Source organism: Oncorhynchus mykiss, chromosome 11 (assembly GCF_057628025.1).
Source record: "Oncorhynchus mykiss isolate SJ-2025 chromosome 11, ASM5762802v1, whole genome shotgun sequence".
NCBI lineage: Eukaryota > Metazoa > Chordata > Actinopteri > Salmoniformes > Salmonidae > Oncorhynchus > Oncorhynchus mykiss.
The window spans coordinates 49,700,980-49,720,290 of NC_143032.1; the positions used below are offsets into that span (position 1 = coordinate 49,700,980).

The following is a 19,311-nucleotide window of genomic DNA, read 5'->3' on the forward strand; positions in this document are numbered from 1 at the left end:
ACTTGTATATATTTTTAAACAAATTCTAGATCTAACGTCTAATTTACCACAACATCGTTTTGTTGAAATATCCCTAAAAGTTGTGATGAGACAGAGATCATTTTTTGTTGAGCAAGAGCAGTGGCAGCCAGTGAAAGTGTTTGGAAAATAATTGGGTGACATCTTGTGGCCTTTATGTCAGTTACACTCATATTTGTCTCCGTTAAAAATCATCGCACTTCTAAAAGGTAGGCTATGAAACGTAGCTCAAGAGAAATTGAAAGTCTCTCTAACTTTGCTCTGTTCAAACTATGACGGTATAGCCTCATAATGGTCCATGTGAGAAGCTCTGCTAATTTAACATATTTCTTAGGTTATTTCTGCACATTTTGATATTGCCTATAGTGACCATGGCTGACAAGAGATCTGCGTTACATGACTCAAATCACATTGCGAGACTTGTGTTCGGGACCAGTTCTTGCGGTAACGGGTGGGAGTCGGACAGAGACAGACAGTTGGTGCGGTATGAAAAGCTGCGGGTGCGGACGGGAGCGGGATGAATTCATCAAACCCGTGCAGACCTATACTCTGCACCCACTCAGTGTACTTCTACTACTAGCCTGTGAATGTTCATTTACTGCAGAAGCGTTTCTGTTTAAACTGTCTTACCACAGCTGTTCCCCAATTTCAGACGACCACACTGGTAGCTACAGTATCCCAATCCTACTACTCCACTGTCTCAATTTACCAGTACAACTCAAATATGTAGCTGCAAGACAAACAAAGCTGGCAAAAAAAAGTGCAGACAAAAGTTATCAGATTTTACCATCACATACAACTAGCTTCAACATGAATGGACTACATGTAATGTGGATTAGGAAAAGTGGCTAACACTGGCATCCATTAAATCGGCTTTTATTTTCAGTGTGAGCGGTCTTCTGATTCTGGTCATAGAATACATGCATACACAATGTCTTGTATTACGTCACCATTGTAATTCAAGGAATTGCTGTGGGAGACAAAAGAGGTATGATTTCAATTCCATGGCTGGATCAAGCTACAGTTCTACATGTTCTATTGTTGAGTCAAATTTCATTCTAATTTAGAAGTTTAGGGCTAATCAGATAATCAACAGCAGTAAAGCCATAAACAAATGGCTTTACTTTACTACTATGCAGCCCATTGGCCTTAAGGAGGGAATAGGGGTCATTTGGGACACAGCCTAAATGTGTATACTGGCTTTTTATGATAAAAAAAAAAAGGTCAAATAAATCAGTAAATGTGACAGATGTGTGGGTTGTCTGCCTGTTAGGTGTTCATGTCGGAGCCGAGGAAGCCCAGTCAGAAGCTGAAGGTGTGGTTCGGAGAGTACTGGAACGTGTCTGACTTCCTGGCCATCCTCCTCTTCCTGGTGGGGCTGGCACTGCGCTGGCACAGCGGGTCCTACCGGACAGCAGGTCGGATCACCTACTGCCTGGACATCATCTTCTGGTATGTCCGGATGCTGGACCTGCTAGCGGTCAACCAGCACGCTGGACACTACCTCACCATGATCACCAAGATGGTGAGTACAGCCTTTCCTTCCTTGGGCTAACATCTAGGGTACGTACAAAACTATATTCCCTATATAGTGCACTACTTTTGTAAGCCATTTCAGGCGCACCCTACTGGGTTAGTGTAATAGAGATCCTGAGTGACGCAGCGGTCTAAGGCACTGCATCACAGTGCTAGAGGCGCCACTACAGACCAGTGTTCAATCCCGGGCTGTATCACAATTGGCCCAGCGTCGTCCGGGTTAGGAGAGGTTTTGGCCAGGGTAGGCAGTCATTGTAAATAAGAATTTGTTCTTAACTGACTCGCCTAGTTAAATAAAATACATAGCTCCACCTAATCACAGCCCAGTGTTTTTAGAATCTTGGTCTATAGCCCTCAAACACAACTCTGGAACTCAATGTCACGATCGTCAAACAAAAACATTGAAACAAACAACGCAAATAATGGTCAGAGTGTGACACTCAAAGCCAGTTCCACTGCATTTTTTCATTGTTCCCTTCAAATCAGGGAGTGATTTAGACCTGGAATACCAGGTGTGTGCAATGAATTATCAGGTAGAACAGAAAACCAGCGTGCTCCAGACCTCGTAGGTTAAGAGTTGAATACCCCTGGTTTATAAGGACCCAAAGGGATGCACATTGTAGTTATAGTCTAGCAATAAAATATCTGATAAAGCGAATCAAGGGCTTGTTGATGAGAATCAGGGATTTTATTTTGTTGCTTGGACAACTAAAATGTGCACCCTTGTGTGACCCCCTAGCACCAGGATCAAAAAAACTTGTGCCACATAGGGATGTGACGCTCATGGAATTTTGGATAACATTTATTTGTCAGCCAAATGACCGTGGTCACCATTATAGAATTAGTAGAACCGGCGTCCCCATTCAAATAAATGATGGCATAATGGGTGTACTGGTGGCCATTGCGAGTGTACCCATAGGATCAAAGCAGGAAATAAAAGCAGGAAGTGTACCCATTAATATGTCCTATGATTTGTGATTTGTGATGTGATTACCATGGAAATTACCAGCCAGCCATTGCGAGGGAGTTTATTAGCCAAATTTCCAGGCTTAGATGTTCCAAGCCTGTTCTATTCATTATATTTCTAGGTGTGCTGCTGCTGCAGGGAGCGGGGCGTTGCCTAGGCTTGTTTCAGCAAGGAGCAACAAAGTTTCATTATGTTGTAAAGAGTCCATGTTACCGCAGAAATGGGCTCAACCGCACAAATGCCTGGCCATCTCTTCTTCAGTCAGCTGTTCGGTTCACAAAAAAGAAAACAGTTATGACGGTTATTTTATTTTCATGGTGGTCTTCATACATAACCGTTGGTTACACAGTTATACAGTAATTGTGCCAGCCCTAATGCCACAGCATAGGGAAGTATTCAGACCCCTTTACTTGGTGGAGGCCCCTGTGTTCTTGGGGACCTTCAACGCTGCAGACATTTTTTGGTAACCTTTCCCAGATCTGTGCCTCGACACAATCCTGTCTCGGAACTGTACGGACAATTACTTCGACCTCATGGCTTGGTTTTTGCTCTGACACGCGCTGTCAACTGTGGGACCTTATATAGACAGGTGTGGGCATTTCCAAATCATGTCCAATCAATTGAATTTACCACAAGTGTAAAAACAAGGATGATCAATGGAAACCGGATGCACCTGATCTCAAGTTCGAGTCTCATAGCGAAGGTCTGAATACCTATGTAAATAAGGTATTTCAGTTTTACATTTTTTATACATTTGCAAACATTTCTAAAAACCTGTTTTCACTTTATCATTATGGGGTATTGTGTGTAGATTGACGAGGATGTATTTTTATTTGATCAATTTTAGAATAAGTCTGTAACGGAACAAAATGTGGAAAAAAGTCAAGGGGTCTGAATACTTTCCGAATGCACTGTAGTTCTAAAAAGGGCTTAAAATTGAACATTTTATCATGATAAAAAAACCAAAAAACAATTTGTGATACAAATGTAAAAAGTATGTCAAACATCCTTCCTCTCAGTTAAGTTTCCATGTGAGAATTGCCAGATACCAAAAATATTCACCACTCCCGCTTGCGTGGAATCGGCCATTTTAAAATATTTTCCTCTATGTTCTCGACCCATCTGCTCAGACCAGTAACATGTTTTACATTGTGGTCATGATGGCCATCGTGCTGCTGAGTTTCGGGGTGTCCAGGAAGGCCATCTTGTCTCCAGACGAAGCTCCGTCATGGAGCCTGCTCAGAGATGTGGTCAACCAGCCGTACTGGATGATGTTTGGAGAAGGGTACCCCGATGAAATAGACGGTGAGTAACTACAAACCAGTGACCAGGTACAGTTGTGCTTCCGTTTGGTTGGAGTTGCTTGCAACACCAGAGTTGTGAGGGTGACTCCTGCATGGGCCACAGTCAATGGGAATATGGTGCCATTTGAGACCCCTTGTCCCTTTTGTGTTTATGGCAGCCTGTGCAGAAGGCAAGCCGTGTGCCCCCGGGGCTTTCCTCCACCCTTTCCTCCAGGCCGTCTACCTCTTCTTCCAGTACCTCATCATGGTCAACGTCCTCCTTGCCCTTCTCAAGTAGGGACTCTAAACCCTCCATTAAAAAATAGAAATTGTCTTTTGAATCTGTCTTTCTCTGCCTGATTGTGTCTTCATGTTTATGCTTTATGTACAAATAGGGTTTTGCAGCATCTCTCAGTGCTTTACGGTTTGTTATGGATCTTTTTTTTGACAGCAATGTCTACTTTAAAATGAAGTCCACGTCCAAAAAGCTGTGGATGTACAACCGTTACCGTTACATTATGACCTATCAGGAGAAGCCGTGGCTGCCCCCGCCCCTCATCAGCCTGAGTCACGTGACCCTGTGTGTGACCGCCATTTACCGGAAACACAGGGGCTTGTCTGAGAAGGAGAGGGACTCCTGTCGGCTTAGTGAGTGTGTGTGTGTGTGTGTGTGGGGGGGGGGGGGGGGGGGGGCGTGTTTTTGGATGAGTACAACTGATTTAGCCTTAGTCTACTATACTGATGTTCTATGACAGTATTGATTCAAAGCATTTCCACATGGTAGGAAAATGCTACAGTACTTCTAAGTGAGTGTATGTGTGTTTGAAATATGGACTTGTTTGTAATCTTTCTCTCCTTCTGTCAGAGCTTTACCTCGGCCGAGAGGAGCTGAAGAGGCTTCATGAGTTTGAGGATAGGTGTGTGATAGCTTATTTCCACGAGAAAAAACAAGATGTTCTCTGCAGCCAGATCCACAGGATCCGAGCCACTGCAGAAAGGTGAGACTGAGATTTCGATAGCCATAGAGTTTTCAATAGCCATAGAGATACCCTTTTTGTGACTCCCCTGAATGTCTCTGTGTCCTTGACCTGACAGGGCTGAGGAGATGGGTGTAGTTATTGGTGAGGTATCTGAAAGGGTCCATTTCATCCAGGACAGCCTGCAGGTGCTGGACAGCCAGCTGGGCCAGCTGCAGGTCCTGTCCGCCCTGGCCGTGGACACCCTCACCCTACTGTCGGCCTCTGACAGCCTGCAGCAGAAGGAAGCCCACCTGGGATACTGCCGGCCGATTGCCCACTCCCATCACTACTCACCCAACAGCTGTACCCTCCCCCACATTGACATCACGCCCTGCCACACACCCAAGGCCTACCACAGCACCCCACCCTCCCTGCTGTGGGGCCTCACCTCCCTCAGCCACCGTCCGCCACTGGAGTGGCACCCGGGAACATGGGGGGACGGTGGTCGTGAGGGGTGGGGGGCTGGCGAGACAAAAGAGGAAGAGAAGGTACAGAGTATCATGGTGCATCACAGTGGTGAGGTATGGCCGGTTGATTATGGCTTTGGCCCCCATGACTCTCTCCCTCACCTGGGCGGTGCAGGGCTCAGAGACAAGACACCCTGTGAGTCGTGCGGGCCTTCCCACTGTGGCTCTCCCCTGCACCCCTGGACCTGGGCTGTAGAGGGTTCTCTGGAACCTCCTCACTGCAAACCCTGGGCCTACTACGACCCTGAGATGTCCATGGAGGAGGACAAAGAGGGGGAGGTTGGGCAGCCCTTTAATGTGGATGTGTCGAGGGCCTCTAGCCATGACTTTCTGTTGTTGGACCCCCAGGACGAGAGAGGCTGTGGGGCCATGGGTTTGGTGAACCCTTCCTTCTGTAAGGATGACGACCCTGGGGCAGCTAGCCCCAGACTGGGCCAGTGGGGCAGGAAGTGTCCTCGTCGGTGGACATGTCTGTCCAGGGACCAGCCGCATAGACACAGGCGCTCTCCTTCCTCTAGCATGGAGAACATGGCTCTATCTAATCCCTCCCTGAGGCCATTACAAGCCTCTTTCCCCGCCCTCGACTGCCTATCAGGGGAGCGGAGCTTCACAGCTGACATACCCCTTGGCTGCAGTAAAAGCAGAGGTACTGTACCACCCTCTTTGTATTATGTACCACATTTCAAATCAAATCAAATGTTATTTGTCACATGCTTCGTAAACAACAGGTGTAGACTAACAATGAAGTGCTTATTAATGGGCCCTTCCCAACAATGCAGAAGGAAAAAAATGAAAAATAGTAGAAAAACAATAACACAAGGAATAAATACATAATGAGGAACGATAACTTGGCTTTATACACGGGGTACCAGTACTGAGTCGATGTGCAGGGGTGCGAGGTAATTGAGGTAGATATGTACATATAGGTAGGGATAAAGTGACTACGCAATGGGATAGATAATATACAGTAACAGCAGCGTGCAGTATTTGATGAGGCAAAATAGTTTGTGCAAAAAGGGTCATTGTAGCTATTGGTTAACTATTTAACTAACTATTTAGCTGTAGGCCATCATTATAAATAAGAATGTGTTATTAACTGACTTGCCTAGTTAAATAAAGGTTAAATAAAACAATTCTAAAATTAAAAGCAGTTTTATAGCTTAGGGATAGGAGCTGTTCAGTGGTACAGCTTACGTGTGGTAGCAGAGAGAATAGTCTATGACTTGGGTGGCTGGAGTCTTTGACAATTTTTAGGGCCTTAGGGCCTTCCTCTGACACCGCCTGGTATAGAGGTCCTGGATGGTAGGGAGCTCGGCCTCAGTGATGTACTGGGCCGTCCGCACTACCCTCTGTGGCGCCTTGCGGTCGGATGCCAAGCGGTTGCCATACGAAGCTGTGATATAGCCAGTCAAGATGTTCTCAATGGTGCAGATGTGAATGCTACGGGACGATAGTTATTTAGACAGGTTAACTTGGCCACATACCCATATACGAGTACAATACCCATAAAGTAAAGATTCCACTAATCCACTTCCCAATGCATCTCTAGTGATTCTACCTGTCCTGGTTGTGTTTTGCAGAGTGGTCCAAGTCGTCTGACCTGGCGATGACCTCAGGGAGCAGAGAGAGGTGTCAGGCCAGGAAGACAGTCAAGATTTTGGAGGGGAGTTCTTCAGATGCTGTAAGACAGACAGGCAGACAGACAGACAGACAGACAGACAGACCAGACCAGACCAGACCAGACCAGACCAGACCAGACCAGACAGGTGTCTGAACACTGAATCTGTTCAATCATAGACTCAAACTGCATCAGCCATTTACTGCTAGGTCCTGCACAGTGCCAGTCTAACGGAGCCATAGCTATTTATATCAGTACATGTAAAGCTGTGTATAGCCCATGTATATTGATTGATTTGAGATGACCCTTCATTGACCTCTTTGCTCCGGTGAAACAGGTGGACTCTTACCTTTCTGACGTGTGCAGGAAGAGGAGGCGCAGGGGAGGAGAGCCTGTGTGCTGGTCTGCATCTGCTAGCCTCAACAAGTTCAGTATGTGTCAATGTGCAGTTCCCATAGAGCCAGAAACAGGGCACACCTTTCTTTGCCATAGATCACTTCTGTGACAGCATTGTAAAGCTGCACTCCATCTCTATGACAGTGCTCTACCCAAAATGTCTGAATGTACCCGAACCTAAAGCTATGGATATATCCTACACTCTTAGAATAAAGGGTTACAAAACGATTCTTCGGCTGTCCCCATAGGAGAACCCTTTTTGGTTGCAGGTAGAAGGCTTTTCTGTTTCCATGTAGAACCCTCCATGTAGAACCCTCTGACTTCATATCAGCTTTTGACGATTCACCATTATCTTTTCACCAAACACCCTCTGATGTCAATATTGTTACAGATTTGGAACCCCTGGATACTTTGCAGAAAGAGCATTTTTCACGTCAGGTAAGATTTTATGTTGTGTATAAGCAGTTATATTTTCTGTATTATAAACATGTTAAAGGTCCAATGCAGTTTTTTTTTTATCTCAACATCAATTCATTTCTGGGTAACAATTAAGTACCTTAACTGTGATTGTTTTCAGTTAAAATAGCTTCTTAGCAAAGGGCAATTTCTCAAGGAAGAATTTTTCTAGGACAGAAAATTTGCTGTTATTCGCAGAGTAGTTTGGAATTCTTTGGTATTTGTCTATTAACTCATTTACTGTGTAGTGATGTCGTCTTGGAAGGCCAAAAACGCCATCCCACCTAAACAGGCTGAAATGTCAGTCTTTTCAAACAGCTCTTACACTAAAAGGTCATTATCATAATTTTCACAAATTCATAGTATTATTCCAACCTCGTAGTGTGAAAATATATACAAAAAACAGTGAAATCATGTTTTTGACTGCCATGGGCCCTTAAGTAATAAAACCGTGGAGATGTATACTGTATAGCAATATCTCTATATGGGTTGAAGACTGTTTAAAGATGTTCAGCTAAAACTATGGCTGCGTTCCAAGCTGACTACATTGCAGTTGCCTGCCAGATCTCACAGCGTCTGGATAGTTGTTTAATTATCAGCTAACCATATCAGATGACATACGGTGCCTTGTGAACGTCTACTCACCCTTGCAATTTATATGTTTTTGCCTTAAATTTCTATTTTCCCCACCACTGATCTACAGTTTACTCCACATTTAAGTGAAAGAAAAACTATATAATCAGAAATGAATACAAATTTTTTAACAAAGGCGTCGTGATTGCAAAGGTCTTCACACCCCAGGAGCAAATATTTTCATAAAGAATCACAATTTCTTGATTGGTGTCCATCTGTTGGCAAAAGTAGTGGCTCTCTTAATTTGAGAGCAACTTCCTCTGCCTATCATGTATCAAGGTAAGACCCAAGTGCAGATGGAGTTGAAGTAACAATGTTCATTGTTACAACAGGGGCAGGCAAATGACAGGTCATGGCAGGTAGGGGTCGATAATCCAGAGTAAGAGCAAAGATGCAGGACGGCAGGCAGGCTCAGGGACGGGCAGAGTGGTCAGGAGGGCGGGTACAGGGTCAAGACAGGCAAGGGTCAAAAACCAGGAGGACGGGAAAAAGAGAGGCTGGGAAAAGACAGGCACAAGGACAGGTGAAACTAATCAGGGCGTGACACTGCCTCTATAACGTCAGAGGATAGTGTATAGAGAATTTTGCCATACATCAATCATTTCCAACCAAACTGACTGAGCAATTTTGACCAAAAACAATGGATATATGTTGGCCTAAAAGTTTTACATAATTGGTGGAATATTATTCAAAATGATTCACAGCCGCAATTGCAGCAAGTGTTAACTCTGGGGTGTGAAGACCTTTGCAATCAAGATATCAGTTAGTTATTATTGTTAGTCATTTTTGAAATGTTTTATACATTTTCTTTCACTTTGAAAATGTGGAGTAAGTTGTGTAGATCGGAAAGAAAAAAATCTAATTTAATCCCTTTTTAAATAAAAATTTAAGGCAGCAGTATGTGCAAACTGTGCAAGGGGATGTGTAGACTTTCACTAGGCACTGTAGCAATCTGATGCCCGACTGTGCCGTCGATGACATAGCAATCAACTATTGGTTGATGCAATGCAACAACTGTTATGTATGTTCTGCTCTTCTCCTGTAGGATTCTAGTCAGTCCGTGTGGACCAGCTGGGCCCGCTCTGTCAGCCGCAGGTCCCTCTCTGTCAGCCGCAGGTCCTCGTAAGTCTGCATGGGGCGGGATGAGCTTATGAGATCACATGTACTGTACATGTACCCTTTTTTACACTATCCCGGTTCGGCTTAGTAGTGTAAAAAGTCAAAATGGAGTCCGACCCGGGTTCAAAAATGTTATTGAACTTTCAAATACTTTTGAGCGTTTGATTGAGCCTACCTGGAGTGACAGATGAGCGTGGTTTACAGTTTTTGTACTATCCCATTGGTTCCATTGCGCCAGACAAGATCAATCAACCACAGCTAGTGATTTGCTAGCAGTTAACTAGCAGTTAGTAATTGAAGGAAAACACATTTGATCTCAGGTCTGCATGGAGTAGTGCTGGAATTGTGGAGAAAGTCGTCATTGTGGAAGTACTGAAGTTGTGTATAGTAGGATAGTTTTATCTGTTCTGTATGTTCTTCTGTTTTAGAGTGCAGGGTGGGATCACACCTGAAGGTAGGCAACCTGACTCATGTCTAGATAAATTGCTTGTATATAAAAATGTATATATTCGTTTTCACTCTCATTCTTTTTCTCATCTTTCCCCTCTTCTAGAATATTCACCTTCCAAATGAAAGTCGTAATTGTTAACTGTAATTGTTCATTTTGTTCTGTTCTTTGTTTACTCTGTGTTTGTCTGTTACATTTCAATCGATGGAAGACCTGGACCCACACTACTCAGGTACCCCCCAACAATCACATAAATCATATTTAAAAAATATAGCTGCAAGCAGCAATGAACGGTCTTCACAGGTTGACAGATAGGACACAAGATCAGTTGGATAACAAAGTAAGCACTTTATCATGTGGGAACTATCTTATTTTATGTGCAAACAGTGAAAGCATCACCATGTTTGTCTCTCAATACCACACGGATGACACTAGCAGGACCAGATTACCGAACGGGCCGAAGGGCATGTGCCCTGTGGTCCCCGACCTCCAGGGGGCCCTACCAAATGTATTAATTTTTTGGGGGTTGTGGGCCCCCTGGAGGTCGTCGATGATAGCAAAATAGCATATGATAGCAAAATATGTTGAATTGCAGGAAATTAGTTTTACAACTGCAAAATTCCCTCCCAGCCTCATGGCAAAAGGTGTAGAATAGCAGGAAATTAGCTTTAAAAATGCAAAATGTTAAAGGGTAATTTCACTGCTGCTCTATTCCACTATATATGTCCATTAATATGTTATTAACATATCATGTGTCATAAAAATAGATAATTTCTTCACTACACGAGAATATCAGCGTTTCTGCATCTCATTTCCTTGTTGTAAGCCAACCACAATATCTAGAATTCATAGCGATTTCAGGACATGTATCGCCCCGCTATTTCTCCAGTTCATGTGGAGAAATAGCAAAATGTCTGTGTTTGTAACCAGCACTTTCGGCCAGAGGATTTCTAAACTGCTGAGTTTTCCAGGTCGTCAAACGTTGAAAAGTGAAGCTATTCCATCTATTTTCCCTTGATGTGGAGAAATAGCTAAATGTCTGTGTTTGTAACCAGCACTTTCGGCCAGAGGATTTCTAAACTGATGGGTTTTCCAGGTCGTCAAACGTTGAAAAGTGAAGCTATTCCATCTATTTTCCCTTTCAAAAAAGAAGGCATCCGATCAGCCAGCATCAGCGCAGCAGAAAATAAGTCATGCTGAGGTAAGGTAGCTAACATTACCTAGCTAACTAGCTAGCGAACTACATTTGTTTATCTAAACCAAAATCTAGCTAGCTAGCTAGATTTAATAATATACTAGCTAGACATTCCAAAGCATATCAATATAATTAGCCAGCTGCTATCTGGCGACGTAGCTTTGCAAGCTAACGTTAGCTTCATTAGATTATGTTAGTTACAGCCTACCGGACCGTATCAGGTCTAGCTATCAACATCAAGCTCAACACTATGGCTCCATGATGAGGAGATACAGTGCATTCAGAAAGTAGTCAGACCCCTTGACTTTTCCCACATTTTGTTACGGTATAGCCTTATTCTAAAATTGATTAGATTAATTGTTTTCCTAATCAATCTACACGCAATACCCCATAATGACAAAGCAAAAACATTTTTTTTTTAAACATTGCAAATGTATTAAAACAAAAAAAACATAAATACCTTATTTACATAAGTATTCAGAGCCTTTGTTATGAGACTTGAAATTGAGCTCAGGTGCATCCTGTTTCCATTGATCATCCTGGAGATATTTCTACAACTTGATTGCAGTCCACCTGTAGTAAATGCAGGGTTGGTCCTACAAAGCCAGAGACCCCTGATGGGAGAGCATAATATACAAAGGAAATCTCAAAGCTACTAACGAGAATCTTGACGACCTCATACCTAGCCGGTGGGGATTCCGGTGGGGTACCCCCACCCAGGTAGTGGTAGTGCTGACAACACTGGCTGCAGTAACCTATGGGGAGGGGGTCACAGTTGGACAATCAGAGAGAGGTTATATTATTGTGACCCTGGTGGCACAAAATAATCAAAGGTATGACTGCACAGAGGTGCTTGGGAAAATGGTCACAACGGGGGACCAATGTGTGTGTTTCAGGGGAAGGGGGTGTATCTGATCTCCATCACCTAGGACTTGACATTGGTTAATCTAATCTCCCCATTTTTGCATATTTTCTCAATCTTGCATGCTTTCTCAAACAGCTGTAACTGTATATGCATTCGTAAATCAAGTCCTTTCTTGAGTTGAGCTCTGGGATGTAACAACTGTTGAGCATTTGAGCTTATGGTTGATTGTGGGGGAAAGGGTTTGAGAGTGTGTGTGTTTGTGTGTGTGTGTGTGTGTGTGTGTGTGTGTGTGTGTGTGTGTATCCCACATCTGTTGCAAGGGGGTAAGAATGTTAGGGACAATATCTGGCCAAAATCTAAACTGCACCTGGGCTGGAATAATACATTATGGCCTTTGGCTTGCATTTCAAAGATGATGGTACAAAACAAATACAAAAAAACTGTTTTTTTTCCTTTGTATTATCTTTTACCAGATCTAATGTGTTATATTCTCCTACATTCCTTTAACATGTCCACAAACTTCAGTGTTTCCTTTCAAATGGTACCAAGAACATGCATATCCTTGCTTCAGGGCCTGAGCTACAGGCAGTTAGATTTGGGTATGTCATTTTAGGCGAAAATTGAAGAAAGGGGCCAATCTTTAAGAGGTTTTAAGTCTGGAAAAACTCCAGGGCTGGATGGCATACCAGTTGAGGTATACCAAACTTTTTTTGACATACCCAGAAGATCGTTGTTACCATGTGTAAACCACTCTTATGTTAATGGTGGATTATTGGACACTCAACAAGAAGGTCTGAATTCATTATTACTGAAACAGGATACAAGTGGTAAATATAAAGATCCAGTCCATTTAAAAAAATTGGAGTCCCCTTACAATGTTGTGATGCAAAAATTATAGCAAAATGTATAGTACATATAATTAAAAAGGTATTGTCGGATATTATTCATTCTAATCAGAGAGGTTTTTTATATTGACGATACATTGGAGATAATATAAGACAAGTACTGGAAACTGTAGAACACTATGAAAAATCTGGGAAACCAGACCTGCTATTCATAGCTGACTTTGAAAAGGCTTTTGATAAAGTATGACTGGAGTTTATATGTAAATGCCTGGAACATTTTAAACTTTGGAGAGTCTCTTATAAAATGGGTTAAAGTCATGTATAGTATCCCTAGGTGTAAAGTAGCAAATAATGGCTACTTCTCAGAATGTTTTAAACTGTCAAGAGGAGCGAAACAAGGTTGTCCACTATTGGCATATCTATGCTGGTTGAGAGAATGCCAAAAGTGTGCAAAGCTGTCATCAAGGCAAAGGGTGGCTATTTGAAGAATCTCAAATATAAAATATATTTTGATTTGTTTAACACTTTTTTGGTTACTACATGATTCCATATGTGTTTTTTCATAGTTTTGATGTCTTCACTATTATTCTACAATGTAGAAAATAGTAAAAATAAAGAAAAGCCCTTGAATGAGTAGGTGTTCTAAAACTTGTCGATATAGGTTCAGAACCTTTGTGAAAGAAATAGATGGTTGAGGTTATAGGATGGACAGGAGTAAAAACAAACAAAATATAACTATTGTAAAATAGACTTTGCCTTTAAAATGTATATAGTATGTATAAGCTGGAAGTATAAGTATAAGCGTTGTTGTTCACTAGTTTACTCTAATTAGGGGAGGGGTGGTAGGGTTAGAAAATAATAAAGGAAAATATGATGTTTTAATGTCTGTACTGTATGTGTATGTACAGTGCCTTGCGAAAGTATTCGGCCCCATTGAACTTTGCGACCTTTTGCCACATTTCAGGCTTCAAACATAAAGATATAAAACTGTATTTTTTTGTGAAGAATCAACAACAAGTGGGACACAATCATGAAGTGGAACGACATTTATTGGATATTTCAAACTTTTTTAACAAATCAAAAACTGAAAAATTGGGCGTGCAAAATTATTCAGCCCCTTTACTTTCAGTGCAGCAAACTCTCTCCAGAAGTTCAGTGAGGATCTCTGAATGATCCAATGTTGACCTAAATGACTAATGATGATAAATACAATCCACCTGTGTGTAATCAAGTCTCCGTATAAATGCACCTGCACTGTGATAGTCTCAGAGGTCCGTTAAAAGCGCAGAGAGCATCATGAAGAACAAGGAACACACCAGGCAGGTCCGAGATACTGTTGTGAAGAAGTTTAAAGCCGGATTTGGATACAAAAAGATTTCCCAATCTTTAAACATCCCAAGGAGCACTGTGCAAGCGATAATATTGAAATGGAAGGAGTATCAGACCACTGCAAATCTACCAAGACCTGGCCGTCCCTCTAAACTTTCAGCTCATACAAGGAGAAGACTGATCAGAGATGCAGCCAAGAGGCCCATGATCACTCTGGATGAACTGCAGAGATCTACAGCTGAGGTGGGAGACTCTGTCCATAGGACAACAATCAGTTGTATATTGCACAAATCTGGCCTTTATGGAAGAGTGGCAAGAAGAAAGCCACTTCTTAAAGATATCCATAAAAAGTGTTGTTTAAAGTTTGCCACAAGCCACCTGGGAGACACACCAAACATGTGGAAGAAGGTGCTCTGGTCAGATGAAAGCAAAATTGAACTTTTTGGCAACACAGCAAAACGTTATGTTTGGCGTAAAAGCAACACAGCTGAACACAGGTTTGGGCCTGCTTTTCTTCAGCAGGGACAGGGAAGATGGTTAAAATTGATGGGAAGATGAATGGAGCCAAATACAGGACCATTCTGGAAGAAAAACTGATGGAGTCTGCAAAAGACCTGAGACTGGGACGGAGATTTGTCTTCCAACAAGACAATGATCCAAAACATAAAGCAAAATCTACAATGGAATGGTTGAAAAATAAACATCCAGGTGTTAGAATGGCCAAGTCAAAGTCCAGACCTGAATCCAATCGAGAATCTGTGGAAAGAACTGAAAACTGCTGTTCACAAATGCTCTCCATCCAACCTCACTGAGCTCGAGCTGTTTTGCAAGTAGGAATGGGAAAAAATGTCAGTCTCTCGATGTGCAAAACTGATAGAGACATACCCCAAGCGACTTACAGCTGTAATCGCAGCAAAAGGTGGCGCTACAAAGTATTAACTTAAGGGGGCTGAATAATTTTGCACGCCCAATTTTTCAGTTTTTGATTTGTTAAAAAAGTTTGAAATATCCAATAAATGTCGTTCCACTTCATGATTGTGTCCCACTTGTTGTTGATTCTTCACAAAAAAATACAGTTTTATATCTTTATGTTTGAAGCCTGAAATGTGGCAAAAGGTCGCAAAGTTCAAGGGGGCCGAATATATCAATACCAAACTGTAATGGCTCATCGTGGTAATAGCTTTAATGAACCTACAATGTTTCAAGTAGATAGGCCATTGTGGAGCAGATTTATGAAGGATTTAAATGGACACATTTAAATTTCCTAATTTTATCTATAATTCAGCCATCTCTTAACCAACCCCTTAGCTTTTCTCAAACTAAGTTAAGAGATGTACCATGTGCTTACCTACTGCATTTGGTGTTATTTAGAAAATCATTTAAAAAAAGTTACCAATCTGTGCTTGAGTTATTTGACCATGTCACGAAAAAATAACACACAGAAACAATAGGTTTCACAGCTTTTTTGTGAACCACAAAAACATTTCTAATACTATATTACCTCATTCCATGTGTGTTTTTATCTGGCTATGTTGTGTTATATTGTGTTCCATTGTGCTGTGTTATGATTAGTTATATTGTGTTGTGTTGTTGCCATGTCAGCCATGGAAAAGAACAACCTGATGAGGCTTGCTCACACCATACCTTTCACACCTGGCTCCATAATGAGTAAGTCATCAGCCAGTTACGTTAAAGGGATAGTTCACTGTTTTTGAATTTTAGATCTTTTTTTACTCCTAGGTTGTGGTTGTTTCCTCTAAAATGTTCTTAAATTTGTTAGCTGGTTTATGTAGCAATTTCTAGAATAATCTGGCTAGCATTGTATGAGAATATAGCAATGCGACTGGAATTGGCTGTTTCTGTTAGGGATTGATTCAGAAGCATGCCATCTCCCCCATTGTTGCATGGTCCCTGGCAGCGGGAGAGGAGGTGAGTGTCTACTCCCTGGAGGAGGTAGAAGCTGCAGGTGCGGAGTCCTCCGTAATCTCCTGGTCGCCCCGGGGGCTGTCTGCAGTGCTGCAGCCGCTGTCCAGCGAGGGCTGTCTAGATGGGGCCCTGCGCAGGGCCATGCGCGTGTTGTGTACCTGGGCCGAGGGGGACATCCTGAGTGTGGGCTGTGTGTACGTGGTCAAAGCCTTCCAGCCCAAGGTGATCCGAACCTGGCAGAGGGTCTTCCACAGCAACACCCCCCTCCAACTCTGTCTGCGGGTATACAATTAATATATAACTTCTTCATATACATTGTATACTGTAACATCATATATTGTTGCTAGGGCCAGGAGTGTTTTCTGACTATGAGACCTGTTAAACTCTGGGCCCTGGTTATTGTTAGCCTATAGTATCCTATAGTTATAGGCTATAATTGGCACTCAGATTCTTTACTTGTTCAGGTCACACAGTCAGGGAAAACTCCTGGTCCTACTTATGTATATCCACTTTCCACAGACAGCTGTTCACAACACCTTATTTTTGTTGCGTCTATTCGTTGTCTTCTTATTTTTGACCCTAATGTTTTACTTGGCATGTATTACATCCACTAATAGCATCATTCTGGCCATCTCTTGTCCTTACAGGAGATACAGCAACAGAGAGCTGCTCAGAAACTCATGCACGTGTTCAACCAAGTCAAACCAGAAAATGTGCCCCTTTCTCCCAGGTTTGTACTCAACATCTAGGACTTGTCTACATTACACGTGTGTGTGCGCTTGTGTGAGCTGATTGACTCTGTCTGTGTAACGTTGAGTAAGGATGGGAGACAGGCGCAGGAATACGTAATAGGTGTTTTTTAATTATCAGCCCAAAACAAAAGAACGAGGTGTAAAACCTCTACAATAAGTCACAGGACGAGACCCGTAATAACAAAAATATCTGTCGCACCAAAAACCAAATGAAACAGAGCACAGGTACTCACAAGACCAACGGTCATGGGACAATGATCGACAAGGACAATGGGGAACAGAGGGCACATATATACACATACTAATCAGGGGGAATGGGAACCAGGTGTGCGTAATGAGACAAGACAGTCCGGGTTTGGTGGTGATGATCCAGTTCAGTGACATCTAGAAGGCTGGTGAACGGAATGAGCAGCAGTACCAGGGGAATCCATGACAGTTTGAATGTGTGCACACATGTGTACGTGTGTTCATATGTGCATCAACTTATGTGTGTGTGTGTGTGTGTGAGATACATGTGTTACATATTTGAATGTGTTTCTCCCTCCTAGGTTCCTGGATGTGTCTCTTCTTCACTGTCACTCAGACGGACAGTGGTTGACCATAGAGAGGAACATGTTGGGTGACTTCAGGAAGTACAACAATAACACCGGAGAGGAGATCACCCCCTGCTGTGGAATGGAGGAAACGCTCCTGGCCTTCTCCCACTGGACCTACCAATACTCCTGTAGAGAACTACTGGTGCTGGACATACAGGGTCTGTCTTTCTGTCCTGTTCTGTCTGTCCGTCCGTCACATTCTGCTGCGCTGTCTGTACGTCTGACTGTGGATAGTTCAGAATGTTGTTAACATCATGCTTTGCTCTTTATCATTTACACTGTCTTGCACCCACATCACCTAAACAGGGTCGTCCTCTAAACTACTACATTGAATTGAAGTCTCTTCTGTCTTTCCTTAATCTTTCACAGGAGTGGGGTCGGAGCTTACAGACCCATCGGTCATCCGAGCGGACGACAAAAGGTACTCGCCTCACGCGGTGGAGGTTCAGTGTGTGACACCGACACTTATCATCTTCTTGACACACATTCTTTTGAGGTTTAAAGATGTATCTGACAAACGTAGATTTTTGGAGTACCCTATTCTGCCCCTGGTCTGACTGTAGCTTGACTGGTGACATGGTGTTTGGTCCTGCTAACCTGGGAGACACTGCCATCCAGAGCTTTGTCCTCAAACACACCTGCAACTCCTGCTGCAAGAACCTCGGACTCTCGGGTAAGAGAAAGGAACTATTCAGACCACCACTGTCATAAGGGGGTTATGGAGGAGATAGTGTGTGTGTGTATGCGTGCTTGTAATGTGTGAGACTGTGTCGTCTGTTTTGGCATTTGTAATCAGACAGTGGACCTGTAGTGCTCACGTGTGTGTGTGTGTGTGTGTGTGTGTGTGTGTGTGTGTGTGTGTGTGTGTGTGTGTGTGTGTGTGTGTGTGTGTGTGTGTGTGTGTGTCACATTCATGTCTTCACCTGGGACATCGCGTTGGCTTGGAGATGAATGCCTGAACTTCAAATGAAGATAGAACCAGCTAATTAAGCCAAGGGAAGAATTTATTTTGATGACAACAAAGCATTGGAGGCAGGGGGAGGGACTTGCTTTGTGCGGTGTGCTGGGCTCTCTTTGATTACATATTAAACAGGGCTTTGTGCTGGCAGAGTGCTGTGGAGACATTAGCTTTGATTAGATATTAATTGCAGTCTCTGGGTAGACCCGAGACACACGATACTAGCATCTAGAGGGAGCCTCGAAATTCACTCCAAAAATAAACAAGTGAGCAAACAGATAAACACACATGCAAACATTCAGCCATACATACTGGTTTTGATATTTTCAAAGGTGCTTTTTTCTTCTTCTTGTGTCCTCTCCAAGATTCCCATGAAATCAAAACATATTAATGAAAAATCCATGGACTTCCTCTCCGGTCTGATCCAATTATCTTTTAAGTGGCAATGACTACGTCGACTGCCATGTAACTGATTGATGTTTGTGTTGTCAGATTTGAAGAGGAGCACAGACAGCTGCGGGAAAACAGAACACAGATCTTCTGAAGAGGAAAGTGGAGTGATCGTGACCAGAGTGTAACCTCTGACTTGAAAGCAGAAGTCCGCCATCCTAACCTCTGGTTCAGGTGGGATGAAGTTGCCATTAAAGCATAAAGACACTGATCAGTTTAGTTTCTTTCTCCCGAAATGGTTATGGATAGGAATAGGGAACGCTTACTTGATCCAGAGGTGTGCTTAAGGGAAACTTATACAATGAATCAAAGCACTCACTTGGGGCTTTGAATGGATAGTGTACATTGGATAGTGTACATTGTATAACGTCATGTGGACTACCTCTTGTGTTAGATGGCTGGTAGGGCTTTGGTTTTAAAAATGATTAACATTGC

At 42.8% G+C, this 19,311-nt stretch overlaps 1 protein-coding gene across 1 annotated transcript in view; it reads left to right on the forward strand.

Annotated features, from left to right (window-relative positions):
- LOC110535035 (transient receptor potential cation channel subfamily M member 6) overlaps nucleotides 1-19,084 on the forward strand; it is a 55,115-nt gene extending 36,031 nt beyond the window's left edge. Inside the window, exons 19-37 of the mRNA XM_090189057.1 lie at nucleotides 1,292-1,543; nucleotides 3,652-3,826; nucleotides 3,984-4,098; nucleotides 4,256-4,452; nucleotides 4,670-4,802; nucleotides 4,900-5,936; nucleotides 6,871-6,971; nucleotides 7,246-7,339; nucleotides 7,696-7,742; nucleotides 9,439-9,515; nucleotides 9,941-10,073; nucleotides 10,135-10,192; nucleotides 15,797-15,862; nucleotides 16,113-16,402; nucleotides 16,768-16,850; nucleotides 17,421-17,626; nucleotides 17,838-17,889; nucleotides 18,032-18,141; nucleotides 18,919-19,084. Coding sequence (XP_090045183.1) covers nucleotides 1,292-1,543; nucleotides 3,652-3,826; nucleotides 3,984-4,098; nucleotides 4,256-4,452; nucleotides 4,670-4,802; nucleotides 4,900-5,936; nucleotides 6,871-6,971; nucleotides 7,246-7,339; nucleotides 7,696-7,742; nucleotides 9,439-9,515; nucleotides 9,941-10,073; nucleotides 10,135-10,192; nucleotides 15,797-15,862; nucleotides 16,113-16,402; nucleotides 16,768-16,850; nucleotides 17,421-17,626; nucleotides 17,838-17,889; nucleotides 18,032-18,141; nucleotides 18,919-19,004 — 3,312 coding nt within the window. The 3' untranslated portion in view covers nucleotides 19,005-19,084. The remainder of the gene's footprint in view (nucleotides 1-1,291; nucleotides 1,544-3,651; nucleotides 3,827-3,983; nucleotides 4,099-4,255; nucleotides 4,453-4,669; nucleotides 4,803-4,899; nucleotides 5,937-6,870; nucleotides 6,972-7,245; nucleotides 7,340-7,695; nucleotides 7,743-9,438; nucleotides 9,516-9,940; nucleotides 10,074-10,134; nucleotides 10,193-15,796; nucleotides 15,863-16,112; nucleotides 16,403-16,767; nucleotides 16,851-17,420; nucleotides 17,627-17,837; nucleotides 17,890-18,031; nucleotides 18,142-18,918) is intronic.
- The last annotated feature ends 227 nt before the right edge of the window (nucleotides 19,085-19,311 follow it).